Genomic DNA, 14,293 nt, shown 5'->3' on the forward strand with positions numbered 1-14,293 from the left:
AAATAAAATATCTTTAAAAACTTCAATTCAGTTCTGGTTAGTCATGCAAGTTTAAGGATTATTCTAGAAATAATAGATAATTATTAAACAAAACTGATTGATTTCAAGTTGGTGTAGTTAGATATAACTAACGTTGTTACACAATAGTTCGATATGATCATAAGAAACATAATTCACTGCACAATGCGATAATCTAGACTTTTTGTTAATGGTGAGCAAAATAACATAGATTATTATCATTATTATAAGTGATACCACTGCTTGCATACAATTGCAAAATAAAATACGTCATTAATGTTCTTTCACATACAATTACAATAATCAAAACAATGAGCACCTTGATATCCGTCATATTTCGAACTTTCCATGTTCAATGCTATCTAAAGACTGGCGTCTCTCCCTCTTTCATGAATCGACGTTACCTCCTATGCCGCGAAGAGCATTTCTTGCGCATGCTTATACCACTTTTCGAAAGTATCGAACGATCAACTTGTAATAAAGTATTTTAAATATTCTGCCTCTACCGTCGTTACGAATTTTCATCAAGTTTCTAGCATCAAAACATGCGCGAATAAAAAAAATTGCACGATAACAAGTGGATATGCTTGATGAAAAAACGTACATAAGTACACCAGTTATATACCAGGCTTCTATACTTTTCTGCTGCTTATACATATATTCCTTATAGGAGGGGACTGTATAGAGCTTATCATGCATTGTTCTAATGGTGTTAATTTTTTACAATAAATTTGCAAAAATTGTATTGTTTGTTTTTTTAGTATCTTTAATATAATTGTTATTAAATAAATGGCTAGCTTGGCCAAAAATTCACGAAAAAACAGGTACATCTAAATAACGATTTTCTTAAGATTTTTATTTAAATTCTATATTTGTACTACTACTAAGAAAATTCTCAGTTTTTTCTACTCAATTAATGCATTAAAATATATTGATTTGTAAATGACGTATTAATAGTTGTAGCACAGTTGAACTATAGTTTTCTATAAAAATGATTGCATAATATAGAAAAAAAATTTACATTTTTCTCACTTTTTCTATCATCTTCTCATTGTGTATAAAACGGATATATAACCAACTGATGTTTTTACTAACTGAAATATATATTTTTGATAATAATATAGTTATTTAACAATATAAGCTTAATAGATAAATAATGTGAGGTTTAAGATTATAAATACATGAAATAAAAAATTTAAATTTTATATATAAAACCTAATACAGATTGCACAATAAACTTTAATAAAAGTTTAGTAATGCCAACCGAGGTTTTAATATGATACTTATAATTTAACATGAAATTATCTTACACTGCAAAATGTAGCCATTGTAACAGGAGATATTTTTCCAGCGGTGAGATAAATTGGTTTAGAGTTTCTTGTCATTAAGATCAACAAATTTTCTGTGATTTGTGGATCCATAGTGTACCATTTATTACTGTATGCAGCATAATATATTTTATTGCACTTGAAAATATCAAAAACATTTTTAGTTATAAATTATTGAACAAATTGTCCCATAACTAAATAAAAGTTTGTCATTATCACATGGTAGTTTATAAAATTAATTATGCGATGTTTAATTTATATTATTTTTGTGACTAACCTGGGCCATCAAAATATCGCCAAGAACGCAATATAGACACATATGTCCAAATAAATTAAAAATTGTCAATATAAAAAATACCAAGCGAGAGACTGATAAATCATTTCCTTCGTCGAATAGCTAATTAATTTATATTATATGTGTATTTATAGTATTTTGTATAAAGTATAATATTTTGTACAATTAATATTATTTTAAATATTTATAATAAAAATCTTTTAAATATAACGATGATTTAGATATTACACGTATTAGTCATTTTTTAATCTTAAAAATTATTTAACAAACAAATTTCAATCTTTAAGCATTTGGACACTTACGGTTATTATCCGAAATGCGTAGAAAGCGAATAATATTGCAAAATATATAAATAAAGAGAGGAGTATTATATTATATGTATCTTCAATAACATCAATAGCTCTATAAGACATTTCGAATAGTTTATTTAATCATGCACTTTGCATGAATATTTGTGTATATTTCCTTATAAATAACAAACCTAAGCAAACGGATATGCTTTATAATGCAGCACCTTAGCATTTCGTGATCATTCATGTATTCATCCAAACGTGTCAAACGATTTTTGAGAATGTCTAACTGACCGGATATATGAAAAATCAAAAGACTCAGAAAATTATCTATTCCAGTGTAGACCATTAGGGCGATAGCTAAATAGATAGCTTGACTAATAAATATTAATTCGTATTGCGGCCTTTTAGTTGTATCGTAAATATAGTTTTCTATAGGCATTGGTCTCCCTGGATCAGTAATGTTAGAAGTCATTCTTATTGACATTCCAAAAGCAGGCGGTAAGACGAGAAAAGAGCACTGCATTCCCATTATGCAGTAAGAGCAAATAATAATTGTGCGTGCAGTTTGCGCTCTTTGAATCATTAAACATCTTTCTTCATCATTTATTGACTTTATCCAATCCTTCGAGATCATATTTATAATCGGTACTATAGCTTAAAAAATAAACAATTTTATGCATATTTTACAGCATTGCTAAATTAGAATATATTAATTTCAATCCTGAACAACAAAAGCACAGAAATGGAGAATCTGCAATAATGTTATTGGTTACGCGTATTTGTTTCAAGAAATAATATTATAATTATACATTAGTAGAAATACCCCAATATTAATCTATAAATATTATTACACATAAATAAATGCCATTATTTATGCAAATGTTAAATATTTTATTTATCTATTTATATAAGTGTATATGTGTTTATGTACATATATACTTGCATAAAATGAATATAATTTAATTTTATAGGTACAACGTAAACTATAAACTGTAATATTTTTATATGCAAAATAATAACTAGCATAATTAAATTTTATTTAAAAAAGTTTTTTGTATAGATCGTATTTTATTTTATTTTAGAAATCATACATATACATATATATAAATTTTTTTGTGTAAATAAAAATAAGTTAATAATATTAACACAATCCTAAATATCCAATTTATTTATATATTTATTATGCATTTATAACTTATATATGTAATTAGAACCAAAATGATGGTTACCTTCTTTTTTCCACCAAAAAATCATAATTCTAATCACACAGCTTATGAGTGGTAAAGTAAATTGTAAATTATCTATCATGAGCAAAATGTTTCCAAAAATTTTTGCCAGGGAATGTACAGAAGGAATAACAAGACAGAACGTTATTCCCAGAAAAGTCACCAACACTCGAAAATTGTACATTAATTTCTGCCGAGGATTTTGTATGTTTTTGGGCCAAAGTCCAAGCAAATCTAAAGTGAAACGATTTAGTTTCACCTCCCATTCAAAATCTACCTGCAGAAATCTTGATAAGTCTGAAGTACATTAAAAGGATTACACAATACAAAACATACACAAAAATATAATTACAATTAGATTAAAGATTAAATATATAAAAAGTTACTTAACAGAATACGTGAAGTAACTTTTAAAATAAAATATCATTGAAAACTTTACATTTGATTAATACGAGTTTTAAGATTCTTCAGGAAATAATACATAACTTATAATAAAAGTCATAGACTTCAAATTTTGTATTAAGATATGGCTAACCTTGTTACAATAAATTAATATATGTTAATAAGAAACACAATGTGTAGGTAAAAGCAATCTAAAATTTTTGTCAATACTGAGAAAATAAGACATAGATTATTATTATAAATGCTATCATCGTTTGCACACATATTACTAGTAAAATACTTTCCTTAAAATGTTTTTCAATTATAGTTACAATGATTAAAACTATAAGCACCTCAGTATCTGTCATATTATGAACTTTCTACGTCCAATGTTGTCTAATGACTGACGTTTGTTTCACTTTCATAAATCGACGTTACCTGTTGTGCAGCAAAAAGCATTTTTTGCGCATGCTTAAAATACTACTTCTCGAAAGTATCGAACGATCAAAACTTGCAACAAAGTATATTAAATATTCTGCCTCTACTATAATCGTTTCACATTTCCGTCAAGTTTCTAGCATTGAAACATGTTCGAATAAAAAATTGCACAATAATAAGTGGATATGTCTGACGAGAAAACAGCATGTGTTAAGTACATCAGTTATATTCGCATGCTTCTAATTCTCTGTTGCTTATAGTAATAGATCATGCATATAGAACATATCATGCATCGCTCTTAATTTTTTTTAATAATTTTGCCAAAATTTTTATTGTTTGATCTTATAATGTAAATTCTTCAAAATAAATATAAAACGTAAAAATCAAGTTATTATATTAAAATAACTTAAAACAAATTAATAAATTGATTATTTTTACGGTTTCAAACTTTATTATGTATTTCTCATAGTAATGTGTGTGTGATGAAATTAAAAGAAATTTTTAGAAAATACCTTATGAGTCACATATGATTCACTAAATTGTTCATTAGAGTGCAAGAAATATTTCAATATGAAGTTAAAAGTAATTATGTATTATTTGAAATTCCTACTTTAGTCATTGAAGAATATGTATATGTAGTTCTGTTAAATAAAAGTTTAGATAATCTCGACATTACAGAAGCATTTTTATTTGGAAAAAACTATGTTAATTACAAGGTATCGTCTCAAAAGAAAACACAGGCGAAATCTTCTTAGTCTAAAAAACGTGCAGTGTTGTATTATATTTTAGGTTAAAAGCAAATTACAGATATAAAAGTGTAGACAGCGCTCATGCTGTTGAATCTCCGTGCCGCTTGGCGGCCCGTAAGGGGAACGACTTGAACTGCAAAAAGCGCCGCTTATTCCAACAGGTATTAATACTTGCATATTATTAAGCAATTTTTTAAGAAAACAATAAAGTAAGAACTATCTTACACTATTGTTTTCTTTAAAAAATTGCTTAATATTAAAGAAAGTTTAGATTTATCTTACTTTGTTCTCAGCTTTGTACTTAGCTTTTCATTGTATGTAAAACGGATATATATCCAACTGACGTTTTTATTAACTGAAAAACACATTTCTTAGTACTATATAGTTAAAAAAAATATCTCTGAATAATTATTAAAATTTAATGTAGTAAACAAGAGAATAAAATAAAACAAAAGATTCAAATTTTATCAAATAATATAAATGGTTGTATAAAATATATTGTAAAATTTTTGTGTCAAATAAGTTTTAATGAAAAAATTACTGTCGAACATTATAATATCTTACACTGCAAAACGTAGCCATCGTTAGAGGAAACATTTTTCCAGCAGTCAGATAGACCGGTATGGAGCCTCTTATCATTAAAAGTAGCAAGTTGTGGGTTACTTTTGGATTCATGGAGTACCATTTATTACTGTATGCAGCGTAGTATATTTTATTACACTTAAAAATATTTAAAGTATTTTAGTCGAAAATTATTACACATTTTATCTAGAAACTGAATAAATGTTACTTATTAATTTCAATCAATTAATGTACTTGTCAGACTTATAGTATAACTTTTCCATTCTATAAATACTTTATTTCAGGATTAATTTATATTTTTACTTTCATAAACTTACGTTAAATTTTTGTGATAGCTCAGCAAATGAGATTAAACAAAGTCATCAACAATTTAGTTATGTATTATATACAGAAAGTATTAATAATTTTTTGTACGTGCGTGACAAGTATTAGAATTAGTAGGTACGTCATGTATTATATTAAATATTTCTTGCATAAATTAATTATATTATGTAGCATATATTGCATATATTTATTATGTTTATTATATGAAAATTTACGTGACTTCTATAACAAAAAAGAGAAAAATTCGACTAACCTGGGCAACCAAAATCTCCCCAAGAGCACAGTGTAAGCACATATGTGTGAATATATTGATTACGGTAAATATAAAACATATCAATTGAGAGAATGATGTATCAGTCTCTTCGTCAAGTAACTAATAAATTTATAGAATAAGAGAAAATATAAGATGTTTTAAATATTAATATTAATTCAGATGTAGATTCAGATTTGTAATAAAAAATTATACAAATAGAAATTTCTTAGATAGAACATAGAAAATACGTAGTATATTTATCAGTTATTTTCTTATTTTAGTTAAGAATTAATTTATTAATTCAAATAAGTCTTATAGAAATATAAAAAAATTTAAAATACTTACAGTAGGTATCCGGAAACCATAAAAAGCGAAGAGTATTGCAAAATATACGAATAAAATGAGAAGGATTACATTATATGTATCTTCAATAACGTTAATAGCTCTATAAAAGGTGGTCCACGTATTAGATATTTACAGATGGAGTACTGATTACATATTTTATGTGGATTATATTAATATATAAATGTCAAACCTAAGCAAACTCTTGTGTTTTATTATACAATTCTTTATCTCGTGGGAATTAACACATTTATCGAAACTTGATAAACGGTTATTGAGAATCTCTAATTGGCCACATATATGGAAAACTAGTAGTCCGATAAAATTATCGATTCCACTGTAGGATACCATGCTCATAATAATATTAATAGATTGACTAATATATGTCAGTTCATACTGTGGACTGTTTGTTACATCGTAAATGTAATAAGTTTGTAGAGGCAGTAGTCTGCCTGGATCAGTAATGTTGTTTGTGTCTCTTATCGATATTCCAAAGAAAGGTAAAGCGATAAGATAAAAGGCTCCTGTTCCCATTATGCAATAGGAGAATGTAATAATTAAGCGTGCACTCCGTGCCCTTTTGATCATTACACTTCTGTCTTGTGCACTTTTCACCTTTATCCAATCTTCTGCGATCATATTCACGACTGGTATGATAGCTTTAAAGAATGTGAATATTATAAACTGCGAGAACACTTAACATAATCATTGAATCGGAATAAGGAACAATTACAAATTTAAATATAAAAAAAAAGTAAGAATCTTTTTTTTGTTTTTTAATTAAAAAAAAAACAAAGTTATTGTTATGTAAAAAACAGAATTAAATTTGTAATATGTGATTTTTATTGCTCATTAGCTCACTCATATTATTTATATAACTGATAGGCCGGTATTCATAGTCAGATCTTATATATAAGATCGTCTTAAGTTTATCTTTAGATATTCCGTAGTCAATGAAACGAGTCGTTCAGCATCTAGAGACGATCTTGAATAAGATCTGACTATACTACCAGCTTTATATATATATATATATGGGGCATTCCACGTTCCACGCCAATTCGCAAGGGGTCAAACTTCAAGATATTCAAATTTTTTACTTTATTAGTTTAAAATTATTATTATAAAAATTTGGAGTAATTTTTTTCTTAAACTATAATCTAAATAGCGTATTTTATGTTTAATGAATTTTTTTCTTAGACGTTGTCTAATAGGCGAAAAAATTCATTAAAAATTTTGCAGTCCTCATTTTGCGCAGGCACTATTTCGGAAACGCTACATTTATTATAGAAACGATCTTACAAAGGTATAGTACTCGTAAAGACCTGTTAAAAAACGAGCAGCCATAAAAAATAATAAGGTCAAAGTTTGACCCCTTGCGAATTGGCGTGAAATGCCCCATATACATATAATATCGTGCCTAATATACAATGGCATATATGCATATATTTTTTTTGTAATTTTTTAAAATATATTTTCATATACATAATGACTAATGTAATTGTATTGTGTAAAAACGTTTGTTTTATTTTAAAAAATAAATAACGTATAGTTATTTTTAATGTAAGAAACACACACAGCAAGTTATGATTTAAAAAGTTCAAAAAATACATTAATATAGTTTGTTCTTTATATACGTAGAAATAGAATATATACATATATGATTGATTCCATTTACATAAATAAAATCAAGTTATTTTATAGAATATTGATATGGACTTTTAAAATATTATATATATGTGTGTACATTATAATTATAATACAATATATAAATTATGTGCGTCCATAATTATAATTTAGATATAGATAATCATAAATAATGTCTACCTTCTTTTTTCCACCAGAAAATTGCGATTCTTATCAAGCAAGTTGAAAGTGGTAGGGTGTATTGTAAATTATCTACCATTAATATAATGTCTCCAAAAATTCTTGTCAAAGAATGTACAGTAGGAATAATAAGACAGAATGTTAATCCCAGAAAAGTCACTAGCACTCGAAAATTGCACATTAATCTTTGTCGAGAATTTTGTACAGTCTTAGGCCAGAGCCCAATCAAATTTAAAGTAAAACGATTCAGTTTTACTGCCCATTCGAAATCTACCTGTAGAAGTCTTAGTGAGTCCGAAGTTTATAAGATTGTTTATTTTCATTCAATTTCTAACACACACAAGTAAAACCACAGTTAATGTGCAAATATAAAATATTTTTTAATAAAATGCGAGAAAAATAATATTTAAAAAACACCTCACTTTTTAATAATCACGCAAATTTAATGATAGATATAAAAAAATAGAATATGATGAATAATTCCCTCCCCCAAGAAAGATCTTATGTTAGATGTAGTTAATGTTTTGTTGCAATAATTCAATAACTTAATCCGAAATATTATTATAGTAAAAGCAATAAAATAATTTAAAACTTTCAAATACTATTATTAGTCGTACACATGGTAATGAAAATTCTTATATATTAAGATTTTCCCAATAACAGTTACAACGATAATAAACACCTTGGTATCCGTTATATTTTGGACTTTCCATGTCGAGTGTTGTCTAGAGACTGACGTCTGATTCTCCTTTATGAATCGATATCACCTCGTATTCAGCAAAAAGCATTTCTCGCGCATGCTGAAAATAATAATGCTCGAGACAGGCGAATCAACTTGTGACAAAGCGAGTGTATTAAATATGCACCCTCATTTGAAGTTTTCGTCTCTTCAGTATTGACGATCGCATAAAACATTCGAGAGCAAAAAATTTCGTGACAAGTGGGTAGGGAGAAAAACAGTCGTATGTACCCATTATTTTCCTACACTTCTGTAATCGGCTATAACTTATATACTTATAACTATAGTTAGAAATAAATTATATGTAATATACTATTAAAATATATTCGTTGATGACAGCTGTAATAATCTGTGCTTATCTCATCATATCGTATCTTGTAAGAAAACTACATTTTATTGTATTAAAGATAAAACAAGTACTTTTTATAATACCTATACAGTTTTACTTTCTTAGTAAGAAATATAACTGTAGTTATCTACCGTTCGTTTTTATTACTTGACAACAAATTTTGATAGGCAACATTTTGGAGATTTAAATAAATTTGAAAATTAGTAAGTATCATTTGTTACCGAAATCATGCACCGTTATTTAAAACAATGGACTTCGGAACAGCTCTGTATTGTTCATTTACCATCGAAGAAGATGGTTCGCCTAGTACAGTCCATAAGGCTAAACTTAACATCGTACATCGTCGACAAGGACGCAAATATTTTGAATTGTAATTATATTTCGAATAATGTTTGATTATTGACATTGAAAACTTGGATAACAGTGAATTAGCGTAGTTTATATACTTATGTTATATTTCCACATATACGTACACAGTAAAAAATTTTGTGTTAAATTTAACACATTTTACATGTCCCAATTTATCCACTAAAATTTGTAAAGGGTCTGGAGTCCGCTGGACCCCGGGTGGCATTTAAGGGTTAATATTAATTTAACATAGAAAAGTTAAGTAACACAACAACGATATGTTAAATCAACATACAACTGTGTCAGAAATTTAACACAAAACTTTCTACACAGGAAAATTTTAACACAAATACAAAATGTTTTTTACTGTGTAATTAATATCAAATAGTTTAATATTTAACGGATGGATTTAGTTCGTAAAAAAATATGAATCTTTTTGGATTAAAATATATAGAACTGAGAGTTTAATTCTAAATTATTTTGCTTTTAATTATCTAATAGAAATACATTTCCATTAAATTATGCAGTAAAATTTATAATTTATTTACTAAAAACATTTTAATATTTACACCATTCTTAGTTTATTGCATTCTATAAGAGAAACATATTATTAGAAAAACTTTAACTTTATCTCACTTTCCTAATAACTTCTCGTCCTATGTAAAATAGATATATATCCGACCGACGTTTTTAATAACTGAAAAATATCTTTTTAGTAATAATTAATAATGCAATAAATTTATAATCACACGAAGTTTTGAGATATGTATGTAGTGTATATATAAGATAAGTTATAGGTATATGGAGGTGTAAAAATAAGAGTGGTGTAAGTCAAATTTTTAAAAATATTTTCTCGTGTGCTGAGATGCAATTTATATATTTTAGAGATTTCATCTATGCACACGAGAAAATAATTACAAAAATTTGACTTACACCACTCTGGTTTTTTACCTCTCGATATAGATATGCATAAAGTATACATAGAAGCAAAATATATATAAATTATTAAATTATTGTATAAAAATATTACTAAAATTACAAAGTTATTGAAATGTTTTGCCACAATAATTATAAAACACTAAAATATCTTACATTGCAAAATGTTGTCATTGTCACGGGGAACATTTTTCCAGCGGTGAGGTAAATTGGTTTAGCGCCTCTTATCAGCAAAAATAACAAGTCTTGTGTAAGTTTTGGATCCACCGAATACCATTCATTACTGTAAGCTGCATAATATATTTCATCACACTAAAAAGTTTGAAAGTTTCTTTAGATAAAAATTGTACGCATTGTTCCGTAATAAGAATAATCTAGCTATATTATATTAAAAAGTGATTAATATTTTCATTTAAATTGTATATTAATGTACTTTATTATTTACATAAATAATAAATGCGATAAATTATTAATTTCTATTTTCTAAAAGTTTACATTAAATTGTTTACAATATTTAATTTAATATAAATGATATTAAATCATGATAAGTATATTTCTGATGCATAATATTTTGACATTAATATTTATTTTTGTTATGCGCGCTCATGCATGATAAATATTTAACTATATTGTGCATTAACACAAACATCTTTCTTAAATGAAATCATATTGTAATATAAATGTAAAGCTAGATACGAAACATAACTTAAACGATGTTTATGGTAAAAATAAGAATGCAACTTACTTGGGTCACCAAAAATTCACCCAGAGCACAATATAAACACATATGTCCAAATAAATTAAAAATCAGGGATACAAAATATACCAAGCGTGTGAGTGATAAATCATTTCCTTCGTCGAATAACTAATTAATTTACAGAATGCATAAGAACATACAATTTATTACAATTAAAATAATTTCATATATGTTTATCACAAAATATCTTATAAATACATATAGTAACAACTTAGATATCATTGCGTCAGTAATTTTTAATATTTACGTTTTGTGTTAAAGATTAATTAATAAGCAAATTTTTCAACGTTTGCACACTTACAGTAATTATGCTGAAACCGCAGAAGGCGAACAGAATTGCAAAGTATGTAAATAACAAGAGAAATGTTATATTATACGTATCTTCTATAACGGCAATAGCTCTACGAAAGACATTCTGTGGATTAGTTACACCTGGAGAACAAATTGTACATTTCCTAAGTAGCAGAGTTATGTCAAAAGACAACACAGTGACAGACTATTTTGGTCTACTATTATAGATATCGCTGTGTTGTTTTTTAACGTTATTCTGTTGTAAATACAGATTTCATATATAAATTACATATTTTTCGTAAATATCAAACCTAAGTAAACGAATGTGTCGTGCCACACATCTCCTTAACATGTCGTGAGAATTGATGTATTTATCTAAATGAGTCAAACGATCCTTGAGAATGTCTAGTTGGCCGGATATATGGAAAACTAGCAGCCCAAGAAAATGATCGATTCCAATATAAGACATAATTGCGAGAACTATGTAGATAGCTTGACTTATATATGTCAGTTCATATTGCGGTCGTTTTGTTATATCGTAAATATAATGGGTTTGTAGAGGCATTACTTTGCCTGGATCAGTAATATTGGGCGTCAATCTCGTTGATACTCCAAAGATCGGGAGAATGATAACAAATAAGCATGCTACTCCCATTATGCAGTATGCACAAGTAATAATGATGCGTGCAGTCTGTGCCCTTCTGATCATTATATTTCTCTCTTGCACATTTTTTGATTTTCCCCAATCCTCAGCAATCATATCTATGATTGGTATGATAGCTTCAAAAACGTCAATATTGTATCTTTTAATGCACAATTAACAATATTAGAATAGAAACTATAAAAAATTGAACTGTCAGCAATAAAAAGTTTAATAAGATAGAGTTGAAGTAAAAACAATTATCTTTTATTATAGTGTTAAGACGAAAAACAGTATAAATAAGTGACAACACCAAAGTTTCGTAATTTCAAATTAGAGATTATTATAATTTTATTACACAATTTCGATATGTATATCTTTCATGTTAATCATTTGCAGTTTAGAGTTATAGCAGAAAATTGCTTACCTTCTTTCTTCCACCAAAAAATCATGATTCTTGCAGCGCAACTTGTAGCTGGTAATGTAAATTGTAAATTATCTATCATTAGCATAACATCTCCATAAATTCTTATGAAGGAATGTATAGAAGGAATCAAAACGCCGAACGATATCGTCAGGAAAGCGACGAGTGCTCGAAAATTGCACATTAACTTCTGTCGAGGGTTCTGTGCGGTTTTAGGCCAAAGTCCAATAAAATCCAAAGTGAAACGATTTAGTTTCACTGCCCATTTGAAGTCTACCTATAGAGACCTGAGTAAGTCACAGCTCATGAAAAGTATCATAGGATCTTTGCATACATATAAACTAACAATTAATGTAAAACGTGTAAAGTTATAAACTTAATGGAATGAATAAAATAGAATATTTGACAACTAATTTTTTATTAATTATAAAATTCAAAAATTATTTTAAAAGTAGTAAATAACAAATAATAAAAATCTCATATTTCAAATACCTATGATAATAAATAGCTAATGTTTATTACAATCATTAAATATGATAATAATCAGCATAATTTAAAAAAACATGATGCAATGCAATACATCATTTATTAACGGCGGTCAAATAAAATGTGGATTAAATGTCACTATCACATTAAATAAATATATTTTTCAAAAAGTTACTGTGTCCTTCAGTTAAGATAACAATCACAATAATAAGCACCTCGGTATGCGGTATATTTCGAACTGTTCATGTCGAATGTTGTTTCAGGACTGGTATCTATTTCTTTTTCAGAAAATAATGTTAACTCTTATTCAGTAAAAGTCGTTCTGCGCGCATGCTTTTATGCCACTTCTCGAAGGTATCGAACGATCAAAACTTGCAAAAAAGTATATTAAATATTCAGCCTCTACTATCGTTTCAAATTTCCGTCAAGTTTCTAGCATTGAAACATGTTCGAATAAAAAATTGCACGATTATAAGTGGATATGTCTGACGAGAAAACAGCATGTGTTAAGTACATCAGTTATATTCGCACGCTTCTAATTCTCTGTTGCTTATAGTAATAGATCATATACAACATATCATGCATCGCTCTTATGGTCTTAATTCTTTTAATAATTTTGCCAAAATTTTTATTGTTTGATCTTATAATGTAAATTCTTCAAAATAAATATAAAACGTAAAGATCAAGTTATTATATTAAAATAACTTTAAACAAATTAATAAATTGATTATTTTTACGGTTTTAAACTTTAATTAGGTATTTCTCATAGTAATGTGTGTGTGATGAAATTAGAAGAAATTTTTAGAAAATACCTTATGAGTCACATATGATTCAATAAATTGTTCCTTAGAGTGCAAGAAACATTTCAATATGAAGTTAAAAGTGATTACGTATTATTTGAAATTCCTACTTTAGTCATTGAAGAATATGTATATGTAGTTCTGTTAAATAAAAGTTAAGATAATCTCGACATTACAGAAGCATTTTTATTTGGAAAAAACTATGTTAATTACAAGGTATCTTCTCGAAAGAAAACGCAGGCGAAATCTTCTTAGTCTAAAAAACGTGCAATGTTGTATTATATTTTAGGTTAGCAGCAAATTACAGATATAAAAGTGTAGACAGCGCTCATGCTGTTGAATCTCCGTGCCGCTTGGCGGCCCGTAAGAGGAACGACTTGAACTGCAAAAAGCGTCGCTTATTCCAACAGGTATTAATACTTGCATATTATTAAGCAATTTTTTAAGAAAACAATAGTGTAAGAACTATC

General features: G+C 27.3%; 4 protein-coding genes across 4 annotated transcripts in view; all 4 read right to left on the reverse strand.

The window, feature by feature from the left end:
* Positions 1–1,045: 1,045 nt before the first annotated feature.
* LOC112452014 (odorant receptor 49b-like) lies at positions 1,046–1,715 on the reverse strand. Its single transcript, XM_025012001.1, has 3 exons — positions 1,624–1,715; positions 1,329–1,484; positions 1,046–1,112 (listed from the first exon to the last, which is right to left on the reverse strand). Exons 1-3 carry the CDS (start codon positions 1,663–1,665, stop codon positions 1,059–1,061), a joined length of 252 nt encoding a protein of 83 aa, XP_024867769.1. The 5' UTR covers positions 1,666–1,715; the 3' UTR covers positions 1,046–1,058.
* A 2,958-nt stretch (positions 1,716–4,673) lies between these two features.
* LOC112452020 (odorant receptor 13a-like) lies at positions 4,674–8,191 on the reverse strand. The gene is made up of 7 exons (XM_025012006.1): positions 8,054–8,191; positions 6,423–6,888; positions 6,233–6,332; positions 5,888–6,007; positions 5,293–5,448; positions 5,011–5,083; positions 4,674–4,861 (listed from the first exon to the last, which is right to left on the reverse strand). Exons 1-6 carry the CDS (start codon positions 8,130–8,132, stop codon positions 5,030–5,032), a joined length of 975 nt encoding a protein of 324 aa, XP_024867774.1. The 5' UTR covers positions 8,133–8,191; the 3' UTR covers positions 4,674–4,861; positions 5,011–5,029.
* A 1,905-nt stretch (positions 8,192–10,096) lies between these two features.
* On the reverse strand, positions 10,097–11,836 carry LOC112452013 (putative odorant receptor 69a). Its single transcript, XM_025012000.1, has 5 exons — positions 11,785–11,836; positions 11,484–11,583; positions 11,171–11,290; positions 10,582–10,737; positions 10,097–10,186 (listed from the first exon to the last, which is right to left on the reverse strand). Exons 1-5 carry the CDS (start codon positions 11,823–11,825, stop codon positions 10,130–10,132), a joined length of 474 nt encoding a protein of 157 aa, XP_024867768.1. The 5' UTR covers positions 11,826–11,836; the 3' UTR covers positions 10,097–10,129.
* Positions 11,837–11,878: 42 nt separating this feature from the next.
* LOC112452015 overlaps positions 11,879–14,293 on the reverse strand; it is a 6,800-nt gene continuing 4,385 nt past the window's right edge. The window contains exons 4-7 of the mRNA XM_025012002.1: positions 13,239–13,301; positions 12,541–12,810; positions 12,042–12,253; positions 11,879–11,902 (exon numbers count right to left, since the gene is read on the reverse strand). Coding sequence (XP_024867770.1) covers positions 11,879–11,902; positions 12,042–12,253; positions 12,541–12,810; positions 13,239–13,301 — 569 coding nt within the window. The remainder of the gene's footprint in view (positions 11,903–12,041; positions 12,254–12,540; positions 12,811–13,238; positions 13,302–14,293) is intronic.

Source organism: Temnothorax curvispinosus, unplaced genomic scaffold, assembly GCF_003070985.1.
Source record: "Temnothorax curvispinosus isolate PA1 unplaced genomic scaffold, ASM307098v1 QBEX01002876.1, whole genome shotgun sequence".
Lineage (NCBI taxonomy): Eukaryota > Metazoa > Arthropoda > Insecta > Hymenoptera > Formicidae > Temnothorax > Temnothorax curvispinosus.